Below are 25,944 nucleotides of genomic sequence, written 5' to 3'. Positions count from 1 at the left end.
GGCGCTTCCCCGGTCAGCATGTGGGCGGGGGAGGGCGGGGACCAGCAGCCGCAGAGGCGTCGACGGCTGCGGTGCCGACGACGTTGCTCAGTCTTCTGGGTGGGCTCGGCGGCGCAGGCCGGGCTGCGCGCAGGGCTCGGCTGTCAGCGGCTGCTGCCCCAGGGAGGCCGCGGCGCCATGGGGGGGCGTTAGAAGGGCTCCGGCGGGCGAGGCGAGGGGCGGCGGCGGTCATCTGGTCCGCGGCGACCTTCGGCAGCGCCCGGGAGTGGGGAGGCCCGGGGCGGGGGTCCTCCCGGGCTGCGCGGGGCCGCGGGGCGGGGCTCGCCGGCCGTCGGGGTACAGGAGGCCTGGGCCGCTGCGAGGAGGCGCCGCTGGCCGCCGGGCCCCGCCGCTGGGCCTCTTGACGACGACGCTCCCGCGTGGGCCCCGCCTGAGGAGGACGCGGCGGCGGCGGCGAGGCCGCGGGAGGCCGCGGAGGATGGAGGAGCGGAAGGAGGAGGGCGAGGCTGAGATCCAGGAGCACGGGCCCGAGCACTGGTTCTCCAAGTGGGAGCGGCAGTGCCTGGCCGAGGCCGAGCAGGACGAGCAGCTGTCCCCCGAGTTGCAGGAGGAGGCGGCAGCCGCCGCGCAGCCCGAACACAAGCAGCAGAAGCTGTGGCACCTCTTCCAGAACTCGGCCACCGCCGTGGCCCAGCTCTACAAAGGTGAGGCCGCCGCCGCCATCTTGGCGCCGCCCGGCCGCCCCCGGCCCGGCCCCCGTCAGGGCCCGCACTCTCCGCGGCCAGCCGGGGGCGGCAGCCCGGAGGCCGGCCGGTCGCCGCTGCTCCCTCGCAGCAAGATGGCGACGCGGGAGGGGGACCCTCGGGGGGAGGCTGGGGCTGGCGTAGGGGGTAGCCCCGATTTGGGGCCGCTCGAGGGGCCTCTGGTTCCCCGGGCCGAGCCGCCTGGCGTCCCCCGGGCCGGGGAGCGGAGGGGAGGAGCCCCCAAGTCACAAAATGGCGAAGGGAGGCGGCGGGGCCGGCCCTATTGTGCCCCGGAGCCGGGCCCGGGGCGGGGACTGCGAGGGGGGCGCTTCCCTGCGCCACGGCTCGGCCCCTGGCCGCGCCTCCGAGCCCCGCGGCTCCCCCTTCCACCCGCCGCGACCCTCGTTCCTCCCGCCTTCCCGCTCGGTTTGGGATCCCGAAACCCATGAACAAAATGGCGAAACCTAATATGGCCGTTCCGGAGAGATTGACGCCCAAATAACATTCTCTTTTTCTCTCTCTTTCTCTCTTTTTCTCTTTTTCTATGTGGTGTGTTTATTTTTTTGTTTTTTTCCTTTATATTGGTTTTTATTTTCAGACCGAGTGTGTCAGCAGCCCGGACTTTCTCTCTGGGTCCCCTTCCAAAATGCAGCCACCGCCGTCACCAACCTCTACAAAGGTAAAGATAACCTTGCTGCATTGCCGATTAAGGGGAAGGGCAGCCTGCGTCAGGGTGTCTGTCTTGTGTTCTGAGTACGTTTTCTGCTCTAACCTTGAATGTCTCGCAACTTGAGAATCCTGGTGGTGGTCTAGCTAGATCAACCGAGGTGATTTTGACACCTCCCTTCGCGCACCCCCCCCCTCCCCCCCGCCCCAGGGACATGTGGCTATGTCTGGGGATGTCTTTGGTTGCGACTTAGAGGGGGCTGGTAAATATCCTACGGTGCCTCATGCAGTCCCCCAACCCCAGCCCCCAGCGAATGATTATCCAGCCCCAAAAGTCAATAGTGCCAAGGTTGAGAAGCCTTGAGCTGGAAGACAGATGAGACGTGCTTGTCATTGGAAAAGACATCAAGGGAAGAAGAGTTGATGTTTTGGTGGGACGGACCTCATGGAAAAGAGTCGTGAGTTTGGCAATTTAGAATATGGCAGTTAGATAGCATTTAAGTGCTTAGAAAACTTTGCTTGGAATCGTCTGGGTTGTATTAACATGCTGCTCTTCTTTAGCAATTTCTTCAAATGTTTTCCTTCAAAACTACCTTCTGTCTGATTGTGAGTCGTTGGCAGGAAGTCTGTGATCGGAGTTCTGAATTGATAGGTTTGTGTTTTATAGTGGTGCTTTTCTGAAGTTGATTTTTCCCCCTCTGTGATGACAAGAAGTCATGTAAGTAAACCATCTTGCTCATTATGCTATATTGGTAACAGTGGGTTTAGATTTTGCGCCTTAGTGATTTTGAAGATTTGGAAATCTGGGTTTGATTTTTGGCAAGGTTTTTATGGAAAAAGGATTTGAATTTGACTTTTAATTTCAATAAAATGTAATTAAATGCTTTCGAACTTAAGAGCTGCTGGTTAGAGTAATGGAATTTTGTGCATTTCGAAAATACCAAAATAGATTATAACAGGGAGTGGAGTATCTTCCTGATTGTCAGATTCTTATTTTTGTGTAAGAATGTGCAAATGACAGCAGCATTCTGTGGGAATAATATCCGTTATTGTGAGATTTGTTTTCGACTTCACAGTTTTTTGTGACAATTTGAGAATTGTTAACAAATTGGTGAACGTTTAGGAACGTTTATTTTAGGGAATGAGGAACTAATAATAGTCTAGCCTTACCGAGAGAAGGGAAACAAATGGCGTCCACTGGTTAACTTGGATTTCACGTAGCTCAGTTTCTTAAATATTTACTAGTGAGTAAATTGCTTCAATGTCTGTCAGTGCTTGAGGGTCTTGAGCAAGGTCTTGAACATTCTCTTTGGAATGGCTGTTGGTTTCATCCAGAAAGGGAAATACACTTTGATTTCAATCTTTTAAAAACTCATATTTCTTGGAGTGTAATTCACTTACAGTAAAATCACCCTTTTAAGGTGTACACTTTGATTTTGACTAAGCTGTACTATACAGGAAACAGAATCTTCTCTAACCTCCCACCCTAGCCCCTGGCAGTCACTGATCTGATGGCCGTATATGTAGTTTCTACTTTTCCATAATGTCATAAATAGAAGCATACGATATGTAACCTTTTGTGTCTGCCTTCTTCCACTTAGCATAATGTTTTTAAGCTTGATTCATTGAATTCGCATTGAAAGTATTAATAGTTCAGTGCCTTTTCATTGCTGAGTAGTAATCTGTTTTGTGGAGGTTTATCCTTTTGCTTTTGTTGCAATTATTTTTCTGCTCGAAGGGTAAGGCAGCTCATTTTCAGTGTTTTTTACATGTGCCAGGCTCTTAGCCTAGGTTATGTACAAACGTGAATGTTCTCTGGCTTTGGTGCTCTTGTGTACTTGCGGAATGTATTCTTTCAGGACTAAGCAGTTTTCTTTGGTGCTAGCTCTTCATATAAGATGGGCTCAGAAGTTGAACTCTGATTACTTCAGTTTGTAAATGCTTGTAATTAACTAGTTTTCTTTGTTCAGAAAACTTAATGAGGGACATTAATTTTATCCTCCCCCTCCCCCCCGAAACACAGTCTCACTCTGTTGTCCGGGTGGGCTAGAGTGCCGTGGCATCAGCCTAGGTCAAAGCAACCTCAAACTCCTGGGCTCAAGCAATCCTACTGCCTCAGCCTCCCGAGTAGCTGGGACTACAGGCATGCGCCCCCATGCCTGGGTGATTTTTTTTCCATATGTTTTTAGTTGTCCAGCTAATTTCTTTCTTTATTTTTTTTTTTTAGTAGAGACGGGGTCTCAGTCTTGCTCAGGCTGGTCTCGAACTCCTGAGCTCAAACAATCCACTCGCCTCGGCCTCCCAGAGTGCTAGGATTACAGGCGTGAGCTACCACACCCGGAATTCTTGGATTATTGTAAATGTTGGATTGTTTCTCTGAACTAGTTTTATTTTGTGTCCTGTTTCTGTAAAAGAAACACATCCCTTCTTACCTAAAAGGAATGGTAAATTGTTTTGTGGAATTTGATAGTGTAGCAACATCTTATTCTTTTCCTATTAGATTCAGGGAGAGGGTGGATAATACTCTGCAGATCCTCCCACTTTTCCTCCTTTTCAGGGTGTGGTCTTTGGAGAATTGGCATACAGCTGTGAGAATAATTGGTTACCTTAAATAGAACCAATAAAATTAACAAGGTAGTATCACAAGTGCATGCAGCATTAAGTAGTGGTAAATTTAAATAAGATTGTTCATAGTTCTGATAAGATATTGTAAGTGTAATTTAGGCGGGGAAGATTTTTGGGGGATCCTTTCAAGTGGACAGTACTCCTATATTTTGTAGAAGTAAGCATTTCTGGCAGACTAAAAATGGCTCATTTTTCAGCCTGCAGAGAGTTTGGCACTCCTAACAGCTTCTTAATAACTGCTAAAATGAGTACGTGGGAAGGTCAGAATTGAGGTAAAAACTTAGCAGAGGCCCGTTTTAATTGCCAGTGGGCTTTTTGAAATGCTGGTTCTGGAATGTGGCTGTGGAAGGATTTGGAAGAGAATGTAAGTTGGGGTTGTCCCTTCGGTGAGGACAGAATTCACTAAAATGGAGTGCATGGTTCCTTCTCCACATAGTAAGTAGGGTCAGACTTGGGCTTCCTTTTTTAGGAAGGGGAAGAAAAATTCTGATTGCTGGTTCATAATTTGATAAATCAAAGGAAGATGGTGTTTCTTCAATATTCAGTAGTGTCCTTGGCTTAGTATATTTTTTTAATAGCAGATAATATTCCACTTTATTTAAGCTTAGTATATTTTTTGATAATCTGCAGCTAAGGGGAATGAAAAGTTGCTGAGGTGGTTTTAATCTAGCCAGGGTTGGTACTTACCTGGAAAATGCTTGGTAAAGCCCAGCCTATCTGCTTCTTAAATCTACCTCCCATTTCCTTGGGTGACTGGTTTCAGTCTCTGTCTCGTATTTCCTTGTTAGGGAAGTATTCTTATCTAATTTTAAATTTCTAGTGCTTGGGGCTCCTTTTTTGAGGTTGGACCGGTGGTTGTCTTCTAGGGCAAGGCCATGCTGGGCAGCTTGAGCTGGGCACTGGTGCCCTTGCTCTTCAGCAGCCCATGTGAGCCAGTGTGGGGTCACACCCTGTACTGCCACTTCTCTAATTGTTCTTTCTCAGCTTTTAATGTTATTCTTCTTTGAGTCTTGTTTTGTTTGCCTCCCACATTTTAGAACTGCATTTGAAGCATGGGTTATATAGAGTTCTGCCACATATGTTGAGCTTCTCTGGATTATTGCTTAAAGATTTTTCTGGTTTTCTTCTTGAACAGCATTTGCTCCTACGTGTCTGCACTCTAGAAGTGCTTGTGCGGAGAGGGCTGGCATCATTGAGTCATGGAGTCCACTGACTGCCAGATTGAGTTCAAATATTGGCACTGTTAATTAGCTGTATGGTATTGGAGACAAATACTAGAGCTGGTATTTTTACCATTGTGCTCCTTGGGTTTCTTAACTGTAAATGAGGATAAGTACCCACATACTATAGTACAAGCTCTTAGTTTTGTGCCCAGCATGTAGTGAGTGCTTAAGTGTTGACTGTGTTGGTCAAATTTTAACTATTTTTGAATGTTTCTCACTGTGGGCAGTGCTTAAGATGAAGGGAAATAATTGTAGTTTATTTTTTGTTTTCAGTTTTTTTTCTTGTATTAGAATAAACTTTGTTGTGTACTTTTCCTTCTTCCTCATCTTCTTTCCCTAAAAGGGGTAAATGTAAATAGAATTGATAGATGAGAAAAAATAGTATGATGCCTTTTAAGTCCTTATTTTTGATACATCTTGATGCCAAGCCCTCTTTATGTTTTCTCACTTCAATGTGGCTATTTTGGACTGACTTGTAAGCTGAAGGGGAACTGAACATACTTTAAATTTGTGGGCCAAGTAGCAGCTGACTGGTGTATAAACAAATGATCAGAGAAAGTATATTCCAGAGAAAATATATTCTACCTGGAGACAGTTGGAGCTGGTTTGTGACTCACCTTGCTGAAAAAAATTATTGCTGTCCTTTGAGACTGTCCAAAATACCTTAGTGCAGATTACAATTAGAAATGCTAAACCTTGAATTTTATTCAGCTTTAATTATTAGAAGCAGTAGCCTCAGTCATTTGTAATTTCCAGTTTGTCGATTGTAAATTTTTATAGAAGACAAAGTCTTTTTATGTATAACTTTTCTGTGAGAGAGTATTTTGGCTGCAAGTGTCAGAAAACAAGTCAAACTGGCTTCAGCAGCGTGTATGTGGGTTGGCCCCTGTCTGACTTGGAGATCTCGGTAGGATTGATGACTTCAGTGGCTCAGGTGTTCCCCCTGGTCTGTAGATCTCTCCCTAGTATTGCATGTACCACTTTGTCTTCAGGCTGCTTTTGTTATGTTGGCAGAATGGCTTGTAGCTCACATTTTAGGACCATTCTGAAGCTTAGAAGAGCCTGAAATGACTTCTGTCTCCTGGCCAAAATTGGGTCACTTGCTTACCTAGAACCAGTAATAAATAGTCCCCGTATGAAGTTATGCAGATTAGTTAGGACTAAGCCACAGTTCCACCCCTTGAGCAAATGCGGGAGGGAGCTTCCCTCAGAGAAGTGGTTGGCTATCCAAACAAAAAACTTGGAGTACCTTTATGAAGGGGAAGACAAGGATTGGATGCCAGGCAGTCAACAAACGGTGGCTGCTATCATTCTCCTCTGGTTCTTGTCCTTTGTTCTGTACCCTAGGTGAAGATTAAGTAAATATGTAACTAGCTAGAAAGTAGTGCTTATTTTTGGATATTACTTGCTTAGGGAATTCATAGGAATTATTTTCTCAAGACAATTGGAAAACTGTTATTTTGGCTGTCACTCACATCTTTATATTCCTAAAGAAACATTAAATTTTTTTTCCTGTGGCAGACTGATTAGTGCAAATTTTATTCTTTTCAGCTCAAATATTTTGTACCCAGTAGTATTCCTTGGAAGTGTTGCTTTCATCTAGCAGTGTGCTCTTATGGTTTATAGATTCTCTAGGGAGAATGAGAGATACTTCTCTTTGTTGAGGAAGAGGTAGATGGTAGAAGGAACTCTGCCACTTACCCAGCTTTGGACACTAGGCTCTTTGAACCTCAATTCCTTGTTTATGAATTGAGACACCTCCCCTGGCTAACTCACATCAAGTTTTGTAAGTATCAAAAAGCTGTAAATTAGTGTAGTCTGATAAATTTTGTCTATTATGTAAGAAAGTTGTACATTTGGTCTTTATTTCAGAATCAATATTCTGGTGCTTTTGGAATGATGAAAATAAGAAAAAAGAATAAAAAACCATTTGCCCTCTTCCACCCTGACCCCCAACCCTTGGCAGTTGTAGGAGGATTAGTCTTCTAAAAATCTCTTTAATTCCATTTCAGATGCTTATATAAAAACATTTTAAAAAATATGAAACTTGGGATGTTTGCTATGAATGTTGTGTGAATCAGTTTGTTTTTTGAATAAGGAAATGAATGTGTTGTGGTTAAAGGTTAGGTTGACATTTTGATGCCCTTGGGTTCGTCTAACCTTCAAGTATATGGCCTTTTTAAATAGTAGCTTTGGTTTTGAAAAAATAATGTTGGACAAAAGACTGTCCCCACAGTTTTTGTGTTCTTTTCTAGGCCTGGGTTCTGAAGCCCACACTTGTAGAAATTGGGTGTGTAGTTGTCAGGGTTCAGATGTGTTCAAAGTACCTTTGGCTGAGAGCCAGCCTTCAGGAGGCCATCCTTGTGTCTGTGTGTGTTTGAGAGTGAGATTATCCACTGGACACTAAATTTTCCCAGGGTTACATTAAAATGTAGTCTAGTCGTGCCTAAGATTCTCCAATAAGCATGCACTTCTCTTCCTTCTTAGGTCAAAGTAAGAGGAGGGTTTTATTTTTAAGTAACTGTTTTAAAGACAAAAGACTCTTTTTATATATTTAGGATCTATATTAGATTTTTCTATTTAGGGACATAATTGAGGTTAGATTAACTTGGGTGGTAAAGTTATTGGACTTGGCTTTCAGAATATGGTGTTAATGGTACAAAACCAAGTTAGGCCCAGGTAGTGCAAAAACCTGTACCTTAAGACCTTAAATGTTGTATTTGCTTTTTTCCCTCCAGTACTTTCTAGTGTGTAAGTCAGTGTTTATAAAATACATGATTTTTAGTGTGCTCTTGGTTGGTTCTGATGTAGAGATGTGGTCATAATTTTTGAGATGATGTGATTGGTCACTTGCTTGAATAATTTTTTAAAGAGGTTCACAACTTGTCACATACCTCTCTTACATCTAAATCAGGCTGCTAGTGAATATTGAGTTTTTTCAGTATTCAAATCTGTGATGAAAGCGTCAGCCCCTTGCAGATTTGACCGTTGGGACTTACTGTGTTCTCAATCAAAACAACCCAAAACTTGGCCAAATTCTCTCTCTCTCTCCCCAGGATAGTCAGTTTTTTAAAACCACCTCACATGGCCCCTTCCCTTTGTCTCTTGGGTTTTGTATCAAGTTTAACTGCTGCTTTTTGCTGTCTGGTTTGTCAGGTGTACATTTACATGCCCTGCTTTATCTTTGCACTCTCCAAGCCTGCTTCATGCTTCAGACTTGTTCCTTATATCCTTTTCATACTTCAATTTTTTTTCCCTCTATTTTTCCAAGTTCTGATTTTACCTCCATTTGGTTTTTTAAAATTTCTTCTGTTTGGAAACACGAACTTCTGCAGTTTTGAGCTTGATTAAAAATAGTTCTTGTAGATAGGACAGGTTTGTGAAAACTTGATTGCTTCTACATTCACACATTTTACATTATCCTCTTTTCTGGTCCCATGGGATAGGCTCTTAGTTGGCTTGATGACTTGATTTTCCTTAAATTGCCTCCAGCACTTTCAGAATCATTTAAGGTTTAGATAAGGCATTACAAGGTCATTTTAGGTTTATCCACCTCTCTAAGGTTGGTTTCATCTAAGTCTTTTCCCAAAGAGATGGGAAAGTGCCATATTATCCTTTTGAATGCTGTTCACATTTAAAATGAAGTTCATGCTTGCTTTGTTTATGGTGAAAGGAGAAATCAGGTTATTGATTCACATTGTGACTTGGTCCTTATTCTAGTAGTGAGACACTGGAGAAAATACTTCACTCCTGAACTTCTATCTGTAAAATTAGAATCTACTTTCTCTAAGTTGTGATGGGGTTTAAATGAGAAGATGGGAATGCAGTTTATGGCATATCACAAGTTTTTCTTTTTTTTTCTTTTTTTTTTGGGTGGAGATCTTCACTGTGAGGTAGATAGGATCTCCACAGGTTTTTAAATGGATGTTGAATTCTAGTGCTGGTCCTTTGTATTCTGAAGTACTTCTTAGAGAAAAGACCTTCCATGGACAACATCTCCATTTTTCTTTTTAGTGGTTAGCAGTAAAGACTGGTCATTTGCTAAGGAGTAGGACTCATTACAATGTTCTGCTTGTGCTGCTGCCCTCCTGCCATCTTTTTTAATAATGCACCTTTGGTCAGCTTGGGATCCTTTGTGATGTCTGGATACTTGTTTTTTGTTTTTTTTTTCTGAGTCACAGCTCTTAATTGTTTGACTGTTGCTCTTCCTTTCAGAGTCTACTCTAAGTGTAGTATATGAGGAATTAAAATAAAGCCAGGAAATGTCATAGAGAAATGTTATCATTGTGTTACACAAGTATTGTAGCTTTTTTTTTTTTTTTTACAAAAGGTCCAGGGATAAAGAAACCATCTTCTTTAATGTCATTAAAGACATACTGGTGATTTTCAGCTAGCACAGCATCTCAACTAAAAATAAATTGCAGTGACTTAAATTTTCAAATGTTTTTTCAACTAGATAAAACCCACTAAAGGGTAGGGATCATTTTACCGAACACTCAGGTTCAGAATATACAAGGAGTCCAGTCTGGGAGATTAAAATCTTTTGGGAATAGTTATAAGTTACAGAAAGCTGTTGGGAACTGGAAGTAGAATGAAAATATACCCAGGGAAATAAATGAAGTATTTTGTTTCCATCTTGCTGTTTGGTTTTAGTGTTGAGTAATCAATCAGGATTAATTTTCCCTTACTATTTCTAAAATGTTTGCTACTGCCTTCAGTGTGTTCCTAATTCTTGCTGCTGAACCTGTCAGTAGGAATGCCTCATTGAAATGACATGGTAAATAGCAGGTGAGCATGGCCTGAGTCATGTGTAAGATTTAGGCATTTGTTGAATTCTTAGAATTCCTGAGAATTCACTCCTCTGAAGATCAATATAGCTTAGTGGTTAAGGGCCACAGGCTGTGGAGCAAGATTCCAGCTTTTCCATAAGTTCTGTGGCCTCAATAGTTACTCAATGCTCAATACCTCTGTTTCCCAACTTAAAGTAAGGGGACGGTAGTACCTATCTCAAGTAGACACACACAGGCTATGTTCTTTCTGATTGATAATTTAGCTGTTGTTAGCATTAAACTAAGTTAGATTAAATCTAGCAAGTTGTTTTAGGTAGTTTGGATAAAGATAAGTAGTCTCCTTTCTTTTTAATTTTTTTTTTTTTTTTGAGAACAAGACAGATGCAAGCTCTAGGACTGTGATGAATAAACACTGAATTTAGACCATTTAGATTAAATGTCATGTATGTTTCCAACATGACTGAAATAATTTCAGTTTAATAGACTACTTACTGATGGTCTTAGGTATTAATGATATTCATTTTGGTTCGCTTGTAAAATGGTCTTCTTTAGAAGGGAATACAGTATGGCTCAATGATCATCATGTATTTTTTTCTTTTTATTTGTTTCTAACAGAAAGCGTGGATACACATCAGCGAAGTTTTGATATTGGAATTCAGATTGGCTATCAGCGACGCAATAAGGATGTGTTGGCTTGGGTTAAAAAACGCAGAAGAACTATTCGTAGAGAAGATTTGATCAGCTTCCTGTGTGGAAAAGTTCCTCCACCGCGAAACTCTAGAGCTCCCCCAAGATTGACTGTAGTGTCCCCTAACCGAGCTACTTCAACGGAAACTAGCTCATCTGTAGAGACTGATTTGCAACCCTTCCGGGAAGCCATAGCTCTGCATGGTAAAGCCGTTTAAACATATTTCTTTGGAAAAATGGTTAAGAGTGTGCCTGTGGACCCATTTTCATGTTTAGGTTTAGGTCCAGATATATTGTCTGTTTTTTGTCTATTACAGTAAACACCTGCTCTAGAAATGTTTAAACAGAATGTAAGCTAAGGACTTACAGGCAGTTTTTGACTGTCAGCTAGCCTATGCTAAAAAATGTTTTTAGAAAGTTAGTTTGAGCTTACTGGTGTTACAATGACAGAATTTTTCCATAACATTGATTAGAATTTATTGCTTTAAACTCATAACGTTGTACATGTTTTTTTACTCTTCTGAGTCAAAGAGGAAGTTCTTGTGTCTTAAGAATTCTGTCACATTTCTAAATGGTGTCTGGTCCATGACAGGCAAGTAAGGCAGGTAATTGTTGGGTTCTCATAGGAACTGGGAACTCACTTTGACACCCATCTTATCTAGTGTGCTGTAGAGGGTGAGAGTTGACGACCTAAGTGGGAAAGGACAGATAAAAAATTGACTTTCCTTTTGCCTCCTGTCCCTTAGGTCCTCCTTTGGTAGTCAGGACCGTCAGAGGTGCAGCCAGTGGACAGGTTCATCACCATCTCCCCGGGCCAGACCTGTCATAGAAAGGCATTCTTGGCTAATGGATTTTAGTATTACTGGAGAGGCCTGGGGAATGTAGTCAGTTATAAGTCTGGTTGCTTGTTGTTCTCTAATACAGACTTCAAGTAGAGCAGGGAGAGTTACCTTCTGTGTAGCAACAGTTAATACTGCTATTTTGAAAAAGCCCAACAAAATAATGAGAATTGTTTGAAATGAAGATGACTAAACAGGTAGACGGTAATTAGTGGGTTAGGTCATGAGTCCTGTTAAAAGTTAACATTTCTAGGCTATAGTGTAGGTCATCTGAAACGGAAGTAACCTGGTAATAAGAAATAGTGGGATATATATAAAGGGCTTAAGGGCTTTTGTGTTATTGAAACTTTAATGCCAGTAGAGAGTCTTGTTCTCTCTGGCAAACCTTTATTCTTTCCTAAAACCCCAATTAGAGCATGGAATTGGAAAGTGTTTTTTTTTCCCCCTTATTGTGAGTTTGTTTATGACAGGTTAAAAACACAAACATAAATTGTAAAAAAAGTCCCTGTTGTATGGATGTAATACTTAAAACTGTGTGGTATTTCTAATACAGTAGGGAATAGTTACACTATCAGAACCTTTGAAACTCAGGCAAAAATGGGCTTGATCTGTTCCTATTACAGAATTTCACATCTTTCCTCAAGTTTGGAAACAGTTACTAGAGGTGTACATAGTTTGTCAGATTAATTTTAGTGCACGGTAGTATTTGATGTAGTTGTCTTCTTTTCATGCATTCTGATTTTCTTTCTTTACTATCAAGTGGATTTATGATTCATTCCATACTTAACAGATCTTTTTTCTGTATTATACTGCTGTTCTTTCTTTAGAAGATAGTTTTAAGAAACACAAAAGCCATGCTTGTTATCTTAATGTGTGTAGTGTATATAGTAGTAAAAAGGGCAAGCCAACACCCTTCCTGGAAAAGCTACTCTGTCCTCTTAACTCCCATTACATGTTCTCAAATTGAATCTGTTCAACTGTGATTTATTATTTTTCTGAACTTTGGGAGTTTTAGTGATGATACAGGAAGGGACTGTTGATAATTTTGACTTGTGTTTAAATTGTGAGGGTTTTAAAAAGCTTAAATATAAAACTTTATGTAGAAAAATAATCTTTCCCTTCAATAAATTTATAATGTAGCACCAATACAGCATATATGGGAAACTCTTATTTCTTCTTAGGGTTCATACTTCTAAGTCATGTAATTGGAAACTTCTGTGGTGAAGTAATAAGGCCCCTTTGAAAGAATCTACTGAAACAAATTATACTGAGTTTTGTGCTTTTGTGGTTTGTGAGAACATCAGTGTATTGAGAATTCTAGTCTAATTTGAGTAATTTGATGAGAATAATTTGAATGATTCCAATAATAGGGCATTGTTAACTAAATGGTAATATAGATTAATGACTTTAACTGGGTGATCTGGTTTGTTGAATAGTTTATAAATTGAAATGAAAACTATTACAGTAATCTTTAAAATATATTTGGAAACATCTTAGAGTAAATACAATGCCAGAATTAACCTTTGCATGTAATTTGCTTAGTCAAATTATGAAGTGTAAGTGAGGTCAAATTGAAGTTTTTGGAGTTCTACATTGAAGGGAGAGTCTAAATTCATGAAGTTTTGGAGCATAAGGGGATATGGGGAACGAATTGGTGTATGGAGGCAGACTTGAGTTTATAGTTAATGTAAACTCACATTCCTCTTCATGTCCTGTCTCTTTATTAGAGAGGACAGTGTTCCCCCACAGTTTTTTTTTTCCTTATCTGTTCCTAAACACCGGCCTGCCACTGCCTCTACCAAGCACTCTAATAGATGCCTAAAACATGCTCTTTATTTGAAGAAAAATGGAAGAGACTTGAGATTCTTGTAGAGCATTTCATGTAAGCAGGGTGTGACAATAAAATAATAAGATCCCCTGATTGATACCCTCATCAGCCTTGGAGCCTAAGTTTAGCTGGACTTACGTAAACACTTTCAATCAAAACTACTTTAATTGATGGTTAGCAAGGCTTAAAGACTAACTCAGTGCTCTGACACTTGTCTGCAACATGTTGCTTGTTTTCTGTCTACTGTGGGATCTAGTCATCTGGATATTAGACTCAAGGGTACACAAGCATACACTAAATTGATTTCCATCTTTGCCTTGTTAATCCATGTCTTAAAATAAGAACACCATTGTAAATTTTCTGAGAGCTGAATTAATAACTGGCAACTCATATTGTAAACAGAATACTATAGACCAAAAATCATCTTGGACCACTTTGTGGTTCTTTGCCTACCATTCTGATTAGCCCTCTTTTCATCCCTTCCCTTTAGAGCCTCTCCTTTTCTTGACTTCTCTTCTGTGGCCGCTTCAGCTTTCCTGACCTTTGTTCAACTGCCCTAGGTTACCTGGGATTCGGGCCCTAACCACTGCCTTCTGCAGGCCCTTCAGGGCCATCTCTGTCTTCACTTCCAATTCTGTACCTCTCGTTTAGACCTTCTCTCCTCACTGCCAGACATGTCTATCCCACTGTCCTGGTGCACATCTCTCAGGAGGTCCCACGGATCATCTGTCACAGGTGAAGTTTCAGACTGGATTCACCATTCTGCCCCAACAGCAGCAAATACAGATCTCTTCCTCACTTAGCCATTCAGCAGGTTCTGATGTGGTAGATTCTGTGTTCTCTCTGGAAATACAGAGTGGAATATAGAATGCTTCCTTTTTCTGTTAAGGCAAACATGTATTTGAATAATTTCTTTTAATGTCACAGATGTGGTATGTATAAGATATTCTGGGGGCAGAAAGAGACATTTCACAATGCATTCTGGCCCTGGGTTCAGGGCAGGCCCTCTGGAGGAGGTGAGCCTGGGCTCTTGGGTGAATCTCTTTTTAGCTCTTGCTTCCCAGTCCTGGGCTATCCCAGTCACCAGTCCATCTTTGATGAGACCACTGGAGTGAGTGAGTGATTTCTTTCTTTCTTTCCTTTCTTTCTTTCGACAGTCTCTGTTGCCTGGGCTAGAATGCCATGGTGTTAGCCTAGCTCACAGCAACCTTAAACTCCTGGGCTCAAGCAATCCTAGTGCCTCAGCCTCCCGAGTAGCTGGGACTACAGGCATGCGCCACCATGCCCAGCTAATTTTTTCTTCATATTTTTAGTTGTTCGGTTAATTTCTTAGTATTTTTAGTAGAGATGGGGTCTTGTTCTTGCTCAGGCTGGTGGTTTTTTTTTTTTTTTTTTTTTTTTTTTTTAATCTTCGCTGCTTAAAGTTTCTCTGCATGGCGAAGTCTGAATTTAGCATGGCATTGCAGGGGCTCTGGAATACCTCTATGATGTTTGACCACCGTCCCCTCGCCTGCCACCTGTCCTTCATCCTTTGAGACTGCTCAAACTTCACTTCTGTAACACAGCTTTCCTTCAGGTCTCTGGTTCTCTATAGCCTTCCTGAACTGTGCATCTGTTCTCCTACTTGATTTGTTTCCATGGCTGTTTCTTCCAGTTGACTGTGGCTGCATTAGAGCAGGGGCCACCTCTTGTCCCTTTTGGCTTTAACAGCCTAGCAAAGAACCTGGTGTGTTCTGAGTTTACTACAGGGGTTAATACAGTGGTCTATTGAGTGAATGAATACAACATGGTGGGGACCCAGAACCTCTAGAAAAAGTTGAGGCTTACCATCCCCAGGTGACTATAATTAGGGTAGAAGGTAAGCTGTATACCTAGGAGTGCTGCAAAGTAATCTCAGGTTAGAACAACTGGGCCTTGTGGTGATAATGCTATTAGAGCTATTTTTTCAGTGTTTACTTTGTATTGGCACTGTGCTAAGGAGGTTCTCATTTAAACCTCACATTTACCCTGGGTTATTACCACTTTAGTGATGAAGAAAGGCTTGTTTGGCTAAGATGGAACAGGTTAGTAAGTGGTAGAGTAGATACTCCAGCTCTGTCTGGCTCCAGAATGCATTTTAAATCAGCATGCCTCTTATATTTGTTAATTTAGGGTTTTTGTCCACTACCACGTCTCCCCCACCCCCCTTGGTAGGGCTTAGGGAGTGGTGTGGGAAAGATCTTGAGGTTTTTCTTCTCTGAATTTCATCAGAACATACATGAATTTTGTACCTCTTTCTGGGGTTTTCCCCTGTAAGAGAATCTGGATAAGTAGGCTTTGAAGATCAATGATTTGTGACCTCCTGTATCCCTAGTTCACTGTGGTGTAGGGAGCATATATAGGGCTTTCTATATATAGGCTGTGTTCCCTCATAACCTTAGGCAACATGCTTAACCGTTCTAAGCCAGTCTCCTTTGTGAAAGGAGATGTACTTTGATCATAAGGCGAAATTAAATGAGAACCTGAGCAGATTACTTACCCTAGCACAACACTGTAGGTATTCTTTGCCTTGAGACAAGGATTGCCGGTTGGTTCTAAGTCCTGTGAGTGCAGTGCCCTCTTTGCCCCTGGATGGTGTTACTACAAAAATAGACCTGGAGCCCAGGATCTCAAGCCCCAGTCGCCTTTGCCTCCTGGGATACTTTGTGCCTCCCTATTTAGTAAGGATGACATTTTAAATTGCAGATATCACTCTGGAAGAAGGGATAATTTAAAACTTCATTGTTAACTGCTTAAATATTACTTGCTAAGATCTTGAGCTTGTTTCATGTTGACAAACGAGTGAAGTTGGTTATGTTCTCTTTCCACTCACTGGAGAGAGAGAGAGTTAGTTGCTCACACTAGTGCTGTGTCTGGAAAGCCTCAGATTGAAATGCGGGCTCCTTATTCTGGATGTCTGTCAGCATGGGGAGTAGGTGCAGGGTCCAGAGTAAGAATGGAGCATGTGTTCTAGGGAGGGGGAGCCGAATGCAGAGTCAGACACACACTCACATCATCTCATAGGTGGTCTTTGTAGGTTGCTGACCTTGATTCAGGCTGTTCCATAAAAATCAGACACTTGGCTTTACTTTCAAAAGTGATCTTGATGACATTCTTGACTGCAGGACTCGGAATTAACTCCACTGGGCCTGGGTTGTCTCCACAAAAATTATACATAATTTTAGACTCAGGCCTCTAGCATGCAGGGTCTGGTGTCACAGTAGACACTGGTGGGAGCCATTACTGTCATTGGCATTTGGCTTTAAGAAATAATCTTCCCAGTTCTAAGTCCTTCCATGTTTAAAAGACAGTGGGCTACTGCATTTGCTAGCCATAAGTGCTGAGACGGACTTGCAAATTCAGGCAGTCTAACCTTTAATACGAGAATTTCAGGAAACAGCAAAAAAAAAAAAAAAAAAAAAAAAAGAAGGATTTTTTTTTTCTAATGTAAGTACTTTCAGAGTTAAAGACGACAGCCCTTAGTGTTGAAGGCTGAGGCCTTTTTGGTTTAAAAAACTCTTGTTTTCTTTGTGGATTTGGTGTTATGAGTTCTGATTTCTGCAGTTAAAATCCTCCACAGAAGGTATAGTTGTTTAAAAATAAAGTGTACATTGTCATGCTGTAGCCTTTCCTGTTGTCCTACATGTACTGAACGGTGAATACTAAGCACTCTATTAGAGAGGCTAGTGGTGGGGGCAGGTGATTAAAAAATGAATAAACTAATCTCAAGGAGTTTCTGGCCTAACAGAGTTACATTAGACAGTTTAAAGTGTACAAACCCAGAGAATCAGATTAAGGCACAGTAGCATCGCATTGGGAGTTAGTAGGCTCCATTTCTGGCTTTTTTTTTTTTTGCCTAACAGAGTCTTTCTATGGACTGCATGGAAATCCTTATTCTCTTAAATCATTGAGTTGCTTGACAGATTATTGGATCTGGAGAAACTGGATGTAAGGCCCTGTAAGAAAAATTTAAACATTTGAAATCAGATTCAGGGGTATAAGGTTGGATTGGAATTTCACCTAAAAAAAAAAAAAATAAAAGGGTAAGACAAATTCCTAATTACACTCAAAGCATAAAACTTCTACCTTTTCTCTAGAAAAAGGAAGCTGGCTTTAGGCAGCCTGGACCCAATAGGTTTCTTTCTCCTGAGCACAGGTTTTTGTAGCTTTTGTTTTTTTGTCAAAACGTTCATTGTGGCCCTCTGTGTGCCAGAGTGATATAAAAGGGAAGTTACCAAATTTTGTGAGAACACATCTTTCCTGCTAAGATTTCCTAGGCAGTTGATAACCTATACATTTAAGAAGAAATTTAATTAGTGTTTGGTTTTCTGTCACTCCGTCTTCCCTATCATTCTTCCATCCCTTAAGATAGCTAAATATTTAGGAATATATCTTGACATCTGACACAAGTGTTTAAGTATTTTTAAACCGGTGATATAGTATGAAAGAAACTCTTGCAATTTTCTGTTGCAGAGGATTAATTAGAACTGACCTGTGGGGGATTTATATCCATCCGTCTTTCAGAATCCTTTTTCTCCTCTGAGAAAACCCACACTGCTAGCAGTGTGTGGCACACAGCAGATTCTTAACAAATGCTTGTTGAATGTTGCAGTCTTGCATCTTCTTGAAATAACAGAACTGTTGATAGCTATTTAACAGTAAAATGTCTAAAAAACTTATATGGAAATTAAGATGTAAGAGATTAATGCACCAAAGCAATCTTATAATTGTTTAAAATTCCAGAGAATCCTCTTTAATTAAATTTCTGTGAAGGCTGGAATTTCTAAAGCGTGCCCTTTCTTCAGACCAGCCTCTGAAAACAAGAACAATTAAGGCAATTAAGATAACATTAAAATTTTGGATGAAGAATGGGCATTTTCTGAGTATTAAGATTAGATATTAGCTACTGAAGTGTCTGGAGGTAGGACTTTTAAATCTTCCAACATCGGTAATGCAAAATTGTCTTGAACCTGCAATAAAATTCTGTTGGACTTTTTTTTTTTTCATTGCGGTGAAAAAGGCAACCGTGTAGCAATGCTTCAAAGCCAGTTTATTTATCCTGGTACTTACTTAAGCAGTTTAATATTTGAATTTAATTTTCTCACTAATTTTCTGATTTATAAATACTAATTTCTTGGAAAATCTGAAAATTTCCATAAATTAAAAAATTCAGTATCTTGTTATCCCATTATATAGAGATAACTGCAGCTAAATGTTTGGTGCATTTTCTTCTAGTCTTTTTTTCAATGTATAAATATTAAAATAATTTCATAGTTGAGAATCATACTGCATATATGGTACTGTATCTTGCTTTTTTCAATTTAACGTCGTGAGCATTCTTCCCATGACATTAAAAACTGTCTTTGAAAAATGAAAAGCATTTTGGGCTGTCAGCATAATTGAAAATGTTTTCTTGGTGTGACACATGTATCTTTGTAATTGGTTTGATTTAGTGTGCTTTACTTCAATAAAAATTCAGTATTACAATTTACAGATTGGGGTGGGGAGTGGTATCTACTTCGAATTACCAAAATCTTCTTAGTAGATTTCCTTTTTAAATATTTGAACTCCCCTGGTACATCTAAAACACTACATTGACACTACAAGTGCTTGCGTGGCCTGGCACCTCATCACACGACTTTGTGCAGAGGGAGTGCTGTGCATCTGAATAGTGCAATTCATTTCCAATGCAAGAATGCCAGTTTCTTAGGGCTCCTAGCCAGGATGTTACCCACTTTGTTCAAGTTGTGGGATTTCAAATCCCCCTTTTCTTCGGGAGATAACACTGGAGCAGATCTGCAGAGGGCTCTGAACCTGTGCTGGGGGATCAACAGTGTGTGCCTTCTCACCGCCGGGGCTGGCCCTCTTCTCTCAAAGGGGCTTAAGGTGCTGAGAATCAAGTAGAGAGTGTAGACAAGCCCCAGGCCACTGGAGTCAGTGAGATTGACTGGGTTGGCATTTGCTCTTTTCTCTGCCTGTGTGTGACCTAACTACGTGCCTGGAAACCGGGATTACATGTAATTAATGCTGCAAACAGGATTTGCTTGATACTCTAAGCATGAACTTCGTATGACATTAATAGCTATGTGCCACTTTTAATAATTTGCTGTGTAACTTGGATTCTTATAACCTGGACTGTAAATTTGTTTTAGCTCCATCGCGAGCTTTCTTTTCAAAATATGATTAAATCATCCTAATCTTCCCCCTTCCCCCCAACTCCTGCACTAATCATTTAAAATCGATGCAGAAACTTTAAAGCTGATAAGTTTATCTTGTATTGAGCAATTAAGACTTCTGTCTAATCATGCTATTTGTTCTGGTTTTGTTAATTGATATTCCCACAGCCCTTTTGAAAAAGTGTGTTTTGGGTAGAAATTAAGTTGTGTGCCCTTAGGACACACAACTTAGTTTTTTAGTTCTGAAGCATGTTTAGATTTTTCTGTACTTGTATAGGCCTGATTGTTCATGTGGCTTAGCTAAGGTTTCCTAAAGCATATTTTAGTAGCTGTCATTGGTTTATAAAATAAAATTTGGGCTGTTTAAAATGCATATATTTTTTGGTTGTTAATCTTAATTTTTTTTTTTTTGACACTGAAAAATCTTTTTGGGGAAGATTAGGTAGGTAAACTTTGAAAAGATTTTTCACTGGTGAGAGGAGATAATAAATTTGGGTAAGATGAGGTAGGCAAATTTTGAAAAGAATTTTCATTGCTATCAGAGTAGGTAATAGGTTATGTTGCACATTGTAATTTTACCTGAGCTGCCGAGCTAAACCTTAAGTCATACACCCAATGGAAAAAGATGATTTTCCAGAAGTTACTGGGGAATTTTCAAATTGATGCCTACTGTGTTTTCTTTTTTATGGAGAATAATAGGAGAAACAATAAGACACATTTGCTTGAAGTGCCCAGTTCACTTCTGATGTAGTGTTTTTACAAGCCTTTGGTATTTGTCATTAGGTATTAAACATACTGCCACGAGACTCCTACGTAAACAAGAAGGGCACTGGGGTAGGGTTTTGGAATTTCTTTTTGTTTCCTTTGAAATGATAAAGGGAATCCTGAATCTAATAAGTAGCCGAGTTTATTACTGAATGCCCAAATTTCGCAGTATGATTACCTTAGAACCTTTTGCATTATGAAACAAGTATGAAAAAGTTTTGTTAAAGTACCTTTTAGTAGTATGTTGTGGGCTATGTGATTAGGAAAAAAGGAACAGCTCTCCCCTCAAGAAGCTCACAGTCTTGGTGTGGAACTTAATGCCTACAATATGGGTAATTGAGTTTTAAACTTAATGGCAATGCTGTAAGTGGAGGGAGCCAACTGAGTTTCTTTCCTGTCCCTGGAGAGGTGAATAAACAACAGCTGAGCCTTGGATTTCATGGATTTCAAAATGAGGGGTAGGACTTTAAAGTATTTTTCTTTTTCAGAAATGAATGAGAATTATGTGCCAGGCACTGTGTTGCGTTCACTAGATGATGAAAAGACACTGTCTATAGAAAGAGAGGGTTGAGTGTACCATGTTATATAAAAATAGCCCAAGGTCTATCTTTTTCTCCTTTTTAAAAAAAAAAAATCTGTGTGGGTTGGAGAAGAGAAAGTGTAGTTCCTTTTTTGATGCTGTTACGTTTGAGATGGCCCAGTAGGCAACTAGCAATCTGGATGGGTCCTTCAGCTCAGGAGAAGTATCTGCTCCTGTAAAACATTCATACCTGTGGGTAAGCTAAGCTCAAGGATATCACCCTGATGACACCAGCCTGTCAGGGGGAGAAGAGAACCCCACAAAGGCCACTGAGGAAGGAGTTGATAGGCTGGATAGCAGGAAGGAGGAGTGGAGAGTTTCAACTTCAAGCAGGAAGGAAGAGGAGCCAGCCAGAGACTAAAAAGGAGAGGTGTTGGGGGAGCTAGTGACTTCACTCAGGGAGTGAATGTTAGAGACATGCAGTCCTGGCTTTTAAAGAGCTGCAGATTGTTTGATGTTGGTAGTGCATGATTTAGTCCTAGGATGGGGTGAAGAGGGCAGGAATTAAGATAAACTGTTCAGAGATGAGGCCTTCTAAGAAGCAGGCTGGCCCTAGGCCCTACAGATTACACTTGAGCAGGAGCCCCAGCTCTTGTTTGCTATCTGTCGACATGGGGTGGATTATTTAACCCTTAAACTTGGATTTTCATGTGCAGAATGGAAGTGATATAGGTGTCATAGGGTTATGTTGAGGATTAAGTTAGAAAGCACTTCATAGAGTACCTGATGCAGGAAGTACTCTAACATTAGCTCTTTCATCTTATTTTTTAAATAGGTGCCAGGTTTGAAAAGCTTGGAGGCTAAGAGGGATACAGTTAGGTTTCCTCTGACCACCACCAGGAAAGGAGCAGGCGTCTTCTGCGAGGAGATCAGCCAGGGGACTGGTTGGATTAGTGCAGAAAGAAGAGTGGAAGGCAGCTAGAGTTAGGGAGTTGAGTACTTTAGAAGGGAGGTTTGGGCCAGAAAACATTATGGTAGAGGCCGTGGGTTTGAGAATGTTCAGAGTTCCTGGTGGAGTGAGAGCAATGGCAAAGGGAATTTACAGGTTGATTTGACGTGGTAGGAGGCACAGAATCGTTTTTCAACTTAAAATTCAAATTTAAACCACATAGCCCTTACCAGATCAAACCTAAACTTACTGTAAGATCTAAGATATAAGCCCTATTCTTTGAAAACTGATTGTACTAGATCATGTTATAAATTTAGTCATTGCAAAATCCTTAGGTGAGGCTAGAATAGTGGAAGGGGAAATTCATAAGGCAGATAATCCACTGTCAGTGATGGTTCGTTTTTTTTGTTTTTTTTTTTTTTTAAATTTGATGCTATGGCTTATGTTTCCTGGCTGGACTCATGTGCATTTTTCACAGATTTATCCTGAACTTTTAGGATTGGACCGTAAGTTTGGCTCCTTGATTATTGAAGAGTTTAAGGAATGGTGTCCAGCAATGAGTGCTGAGTATATTCTGGATTCAATAACTCTAAACCTTGAAATGAAAGCAAAGCAGCAGATCTTTACAGCCTCCCTCCCCTTCTCTGAAGGATTAGAGATGATATTGATTTAGGCTGTGCTAAAGGGGTATCTACCGAATACAATTCAGACCTTGGGTGATCAAACAGCCCACTTTGTCCAGTGCAGACCTACTTTGTACCTGATGTTCCAACATAATTTTTAACAGTGACCCTTTTTTGGGCTTGGCAATGTACTATTTTGGATAAGTTATATGGTCACCTTATCTAGAAGGGGATATTGGAACAAGCCCACCCGAGTCTGGAAATGATTTCTTGCTCCCTTGAATACACCACACACACACTCATCAGAGGAATCTGTTGGAATGGTGAGTTTGGATAACCAAATTGTCTTTCTTTTTAAGATAAGCACTTCCTGTCCCCATCTGTAAATTGTATACAGTACCTACCTAGTAGATGGGGGAATTTCATGATATATATGTGCACCTAGCATGGTGGTTGACACTTAGTAAGTGTTCAGTAATTGGTAATTACCAATATTGGAAATATTTGGTAGTACCAATAAAACATTTTAAATGTCAAAGCCAGATGATTTGTTTTTCCAGAATAAAACTTTATTGCTTGCTAGTGACCCCTTACAAAGAAAATAGGCAGACATCCTTTGGCACTATGACAACATGGAAAGTAGAGTGGGTTGCTTTCAAAAGGGTTAAATAATCGAGCAACTCTAAAACCTTTTTTCTTCTTCCTAGGTCTTAGTGGTGCAATGGCTAGTATAAGCGTGCGTTCGAGTACCCCAGGCTCTCCTACACATGTAAGCAGTGGATCGAATGCTAGTCGAAGGAGAAATGGACTCCATGATGTCGATTTGAACACTTTCATATCAGAAGAAATGGCACTCCACTTGGACAATGGTGGAACTAGAAAGCGTACCTCAGCCCAGTGTGGCGATGTCATTACAGACTCACCAACCCATAAACGCAACAGAATGATCTAAACTGCAAACATTTTCACACCCACCATGCTGCTTGAAAGCCACTTGATCCTCAACATATACTATTATTGCAAAGGAAACATGAGGCCATCTTCCCTTGTTCACTGTTTAAGACAAGTGAATTCTATAGTGGTTGCCATAAAAGGAAGTTCTAGGTATTTACAGTAGATGCCTCTTGTAACTATGGCTTTCTTAAAACTATAATCCTAGCAGAGGACATCAGATATCGTGTAGTCGTTAGCAAGATCATCATAGGCAAACATATATCCGTTCCAAGGCTAAAAGTGACCTTAACTGTATTTATTCTCAAAGGGAAAGGAAATATCAGATGTTTATTTGGTTATAGAATGCCTTTTCTTTTCTTTTCTTTTTTTTTTTTTTTTTGGTCCATTTCCTGATGTTTTGAGTATTTTGCTTCAACAGTATTGCCAGGTTCCTAAAATCGTCTAGAAACATGATTTGGCTTCCATTTTTGCAGCAGTACTGTACCATGCACCTGGTTTCTATATAGTAACAGTGTGCAACTTCTAATTATTGGACTGTGCCCTATCTAGTTTTCAAAGCAGTTTCTAATTCTGGTGATTGTGTGATGTAAAGAGGTGCTATGATGGTCATGCAGTTAATACTTAATATTGAATCAATACACAGAACTTTGTTGGATTCACTTTGTGTGTGTTAGTGCTCTAAAAGTAGCAATATTATTAAATTGCCCCCAGATTAACCCTGTAGGCTTGAAATATTCAGTTTTAAGACAAGTACTACTTCCTATGCTGGGTACTTTCCTTATGGTTAATGTAAACATGTAGACTGCATTCAAGGTGACCTAAAGTAGAGAGGTCATGAACTTTGAGAATGGGCTTCCTTTTTGGTTCAGTATTAGTGAGAGGGAGATGGATGGTGGGGGTAGGTATTCCAGTCTCTCGTATCCCGTTTCACGGTTTTCACGGATGCCCTGCTTTATGTAGTTTCCATGGAATGGGTGGAAGATGATACAGCTCTTTTATCTGCTAATGTGATCACAACTTCAATAGCAAAACCTCTCTCCCCCTGTCCCTCCAGTTCCTCTTCTAAAAGGTGCAGTTTGGAATCTTCATTCTGGAAAAAAGATGGAATCGCATGGAGGTTGTCTAGATGTTAGGTAGACCTAAATAAAAGTTCTCAATAGATTTCCTCTTTTGAGTAAATATAAGACCTCTTGTAGCTACAATGTTTTAGAGCATGTTTCATCTTCATTTTTAATATCTTGAACTGAATGGTAGTGTTTTTTAGATGAAGAACTGATGTCAGCCTGCCAGGTACTGTAATTTATTCTATCATATTATATTATATATCAAGTAGGACAGTGAAAAATGTTTCCTTGCAAACTTGTAGTCCAGTATCAGTTACTTCCTATTTTTATCCTTAAAAGACCATTGCAAATCAGTGTAAGGGTTTTTCCAGTAACTACTCACAGCACTTTGTTAAAGTTTGCAATTTCCGCAGCCATTTAATATCTTTCTGTGAAGAAACTTTGCTAAGTTAACCATAATATTCATTGACTGGGTGGGATGTGAATGGAATGTTAGAAATGTTGTGTGAATTGAGGTTCTGTATTCATTATAGATTATAGCCCTTATTTAAAAAAGTAAATTCCATACTAAAAGTAGGAATGAAAGTGAGGTATTTCTAAATTTTTGCAAAAGTGGATCATTTTTTTTCGTTTGAATATACTAGCAGGAAGAATTATAGTGATCTGTCATTTTACCTGAAACGGACAAGCCTATGTATTATGAATACTTTCAAGTTTCCCTTTGGAATATACCAAGAAATGCATTTGGAGTTACCTTTGTTTTTCAATCGTTGTAAATTTAGATTCTGGAATTGGGTTTTGGTGGTGTGATGTGTTGCTCACAAGTGGCCAGAACTCCTGTTCCTGAAGGATTTTGAGATTGAGGAACACATATTTAATCTCCTTTTTATGCCTTGGTTCTAGTTCCTCTTTCCAAGTTGAATAACAGTTTTTTTGGTTGTTTTGTTTAAGTTGGTGCTCTGAAGCTTAATCTCAGTACCCTTTACTCTGAATTGTCAAATTTTGATAAAACATGTGCCATTTTCTTTGGTAAGAAAGCAGGTCTTAATGTCTGCCAGAACACAATTTATATGCCTTATTGGCTCCATTAAACTTTTAAAAAACTTTAGCATTTGTTACTTTTTTCTGTTGCATTTAATCTCAAATGCACCCAATGCACTTGTCGCCTAATTACAGCTTTTCTCCTCCTCTGTCCCATTGCTCCCTCCTGTACTCCCAGTGCAGAGTAACCCAAGGCCCACCAGTGGAAAGGGAAATGATTTATCTTAGGAAGGCTTAGTTCTGACGGCTAGATTTTTGAAGCATCTTTGTGCCAGTTTAGATGCAAAACAAATCATGGAAGATTGCATACTTGTGTGGTACTCTTTAAAAATGATGCTGACTTTTTCAGTCACTTGAGAACAATGTAGGTTGAATTTAACAACTGAGCAGTTTAGTCTGGGGGAACAGAGCCTCTCTTCGTCCTAAGCTAGGT

At 40.4% G+C, this 25,944-nt stretch overlaps 1 protein-coding gene across 2 annotated transcripts; it reads left to right on the top strand.

The window, feature by feature from the left end:
- Positions 1-81: 81 nt before the first annotated feature.
- HAPSTR1 (HUWE1 associated protein modifying stress responses) lies at positions 82-25,944 on the top strand. 2 transcript variants are annotated; one of them, XM_069486938.1, is made up of 4 exons: positions 82-704; positions 1,342-1,422; positions 10,663-10,938; positions 23,160-25,944. In XM_069486938.1, exons 1-4 carry the CDS (start codon positions 479-481, stop codon positions 23,402-23,404), a joined length of 828 nt encoding a protein of 275 aa, XP_069343039.1. In that variant the 5' UTR covers positions 82-478; the 3' UTR covers positions 23,405-25,944. The 2 variants fall into 2 exon arrangements, with proteins under 2 accessions (XP_069343039.1, XP_069343040.1); XM_069486939.1 differs by lacking the exon at positions 23,160-25,944 and adding an exon at positions 17,283-19,934.

The sequence above is a fragment of the Eulemur rufifrons genome, chromosome 14 (genome assembly GCF_041146395.1).
Source record: "Eulemur rufifrons isolate Redbay chromosome 14, OSU_ERuf_1, whole genome shotgun sequence".
Taxonomy (NCBI): domain Eukaryota; kingdom Metazoa; phylum Chordata; class Mammalia; order Primates; family Lemuridae; genus Eulemur; species Eulemur rufifrons.
The sequence above is the reverse complement of the archived record's forward strand: the minus strand, read 5'-3'. Positions and strand labels throughout refer to the sequence as shown.

Bases quoted from the DNA above. Each gene is read 5' to 3' on its own strand.
- HAPSTR1 (XM_069486938.1), top strand. From the start codon at position 479: ATGGAGGAGCGGAAGGAGGAGGGCGAGGCTGAGATCCAGGAGCACGGG. The intron at 1,423-10,662 runs GTAAAGATAACC...TGTTTCTAACAG, and splicing joins CGTCACCAACCTCTACAAAG to AAAGCGTGGATACACATCAG. The intron at 10,939-23,159 runs GTAAAGCCGTTT...TCTTCTTCCTAG, and splicing joins GGAAGCCATAGCTCTGCATG to GTCTTAGTGGTGCAATGGCT.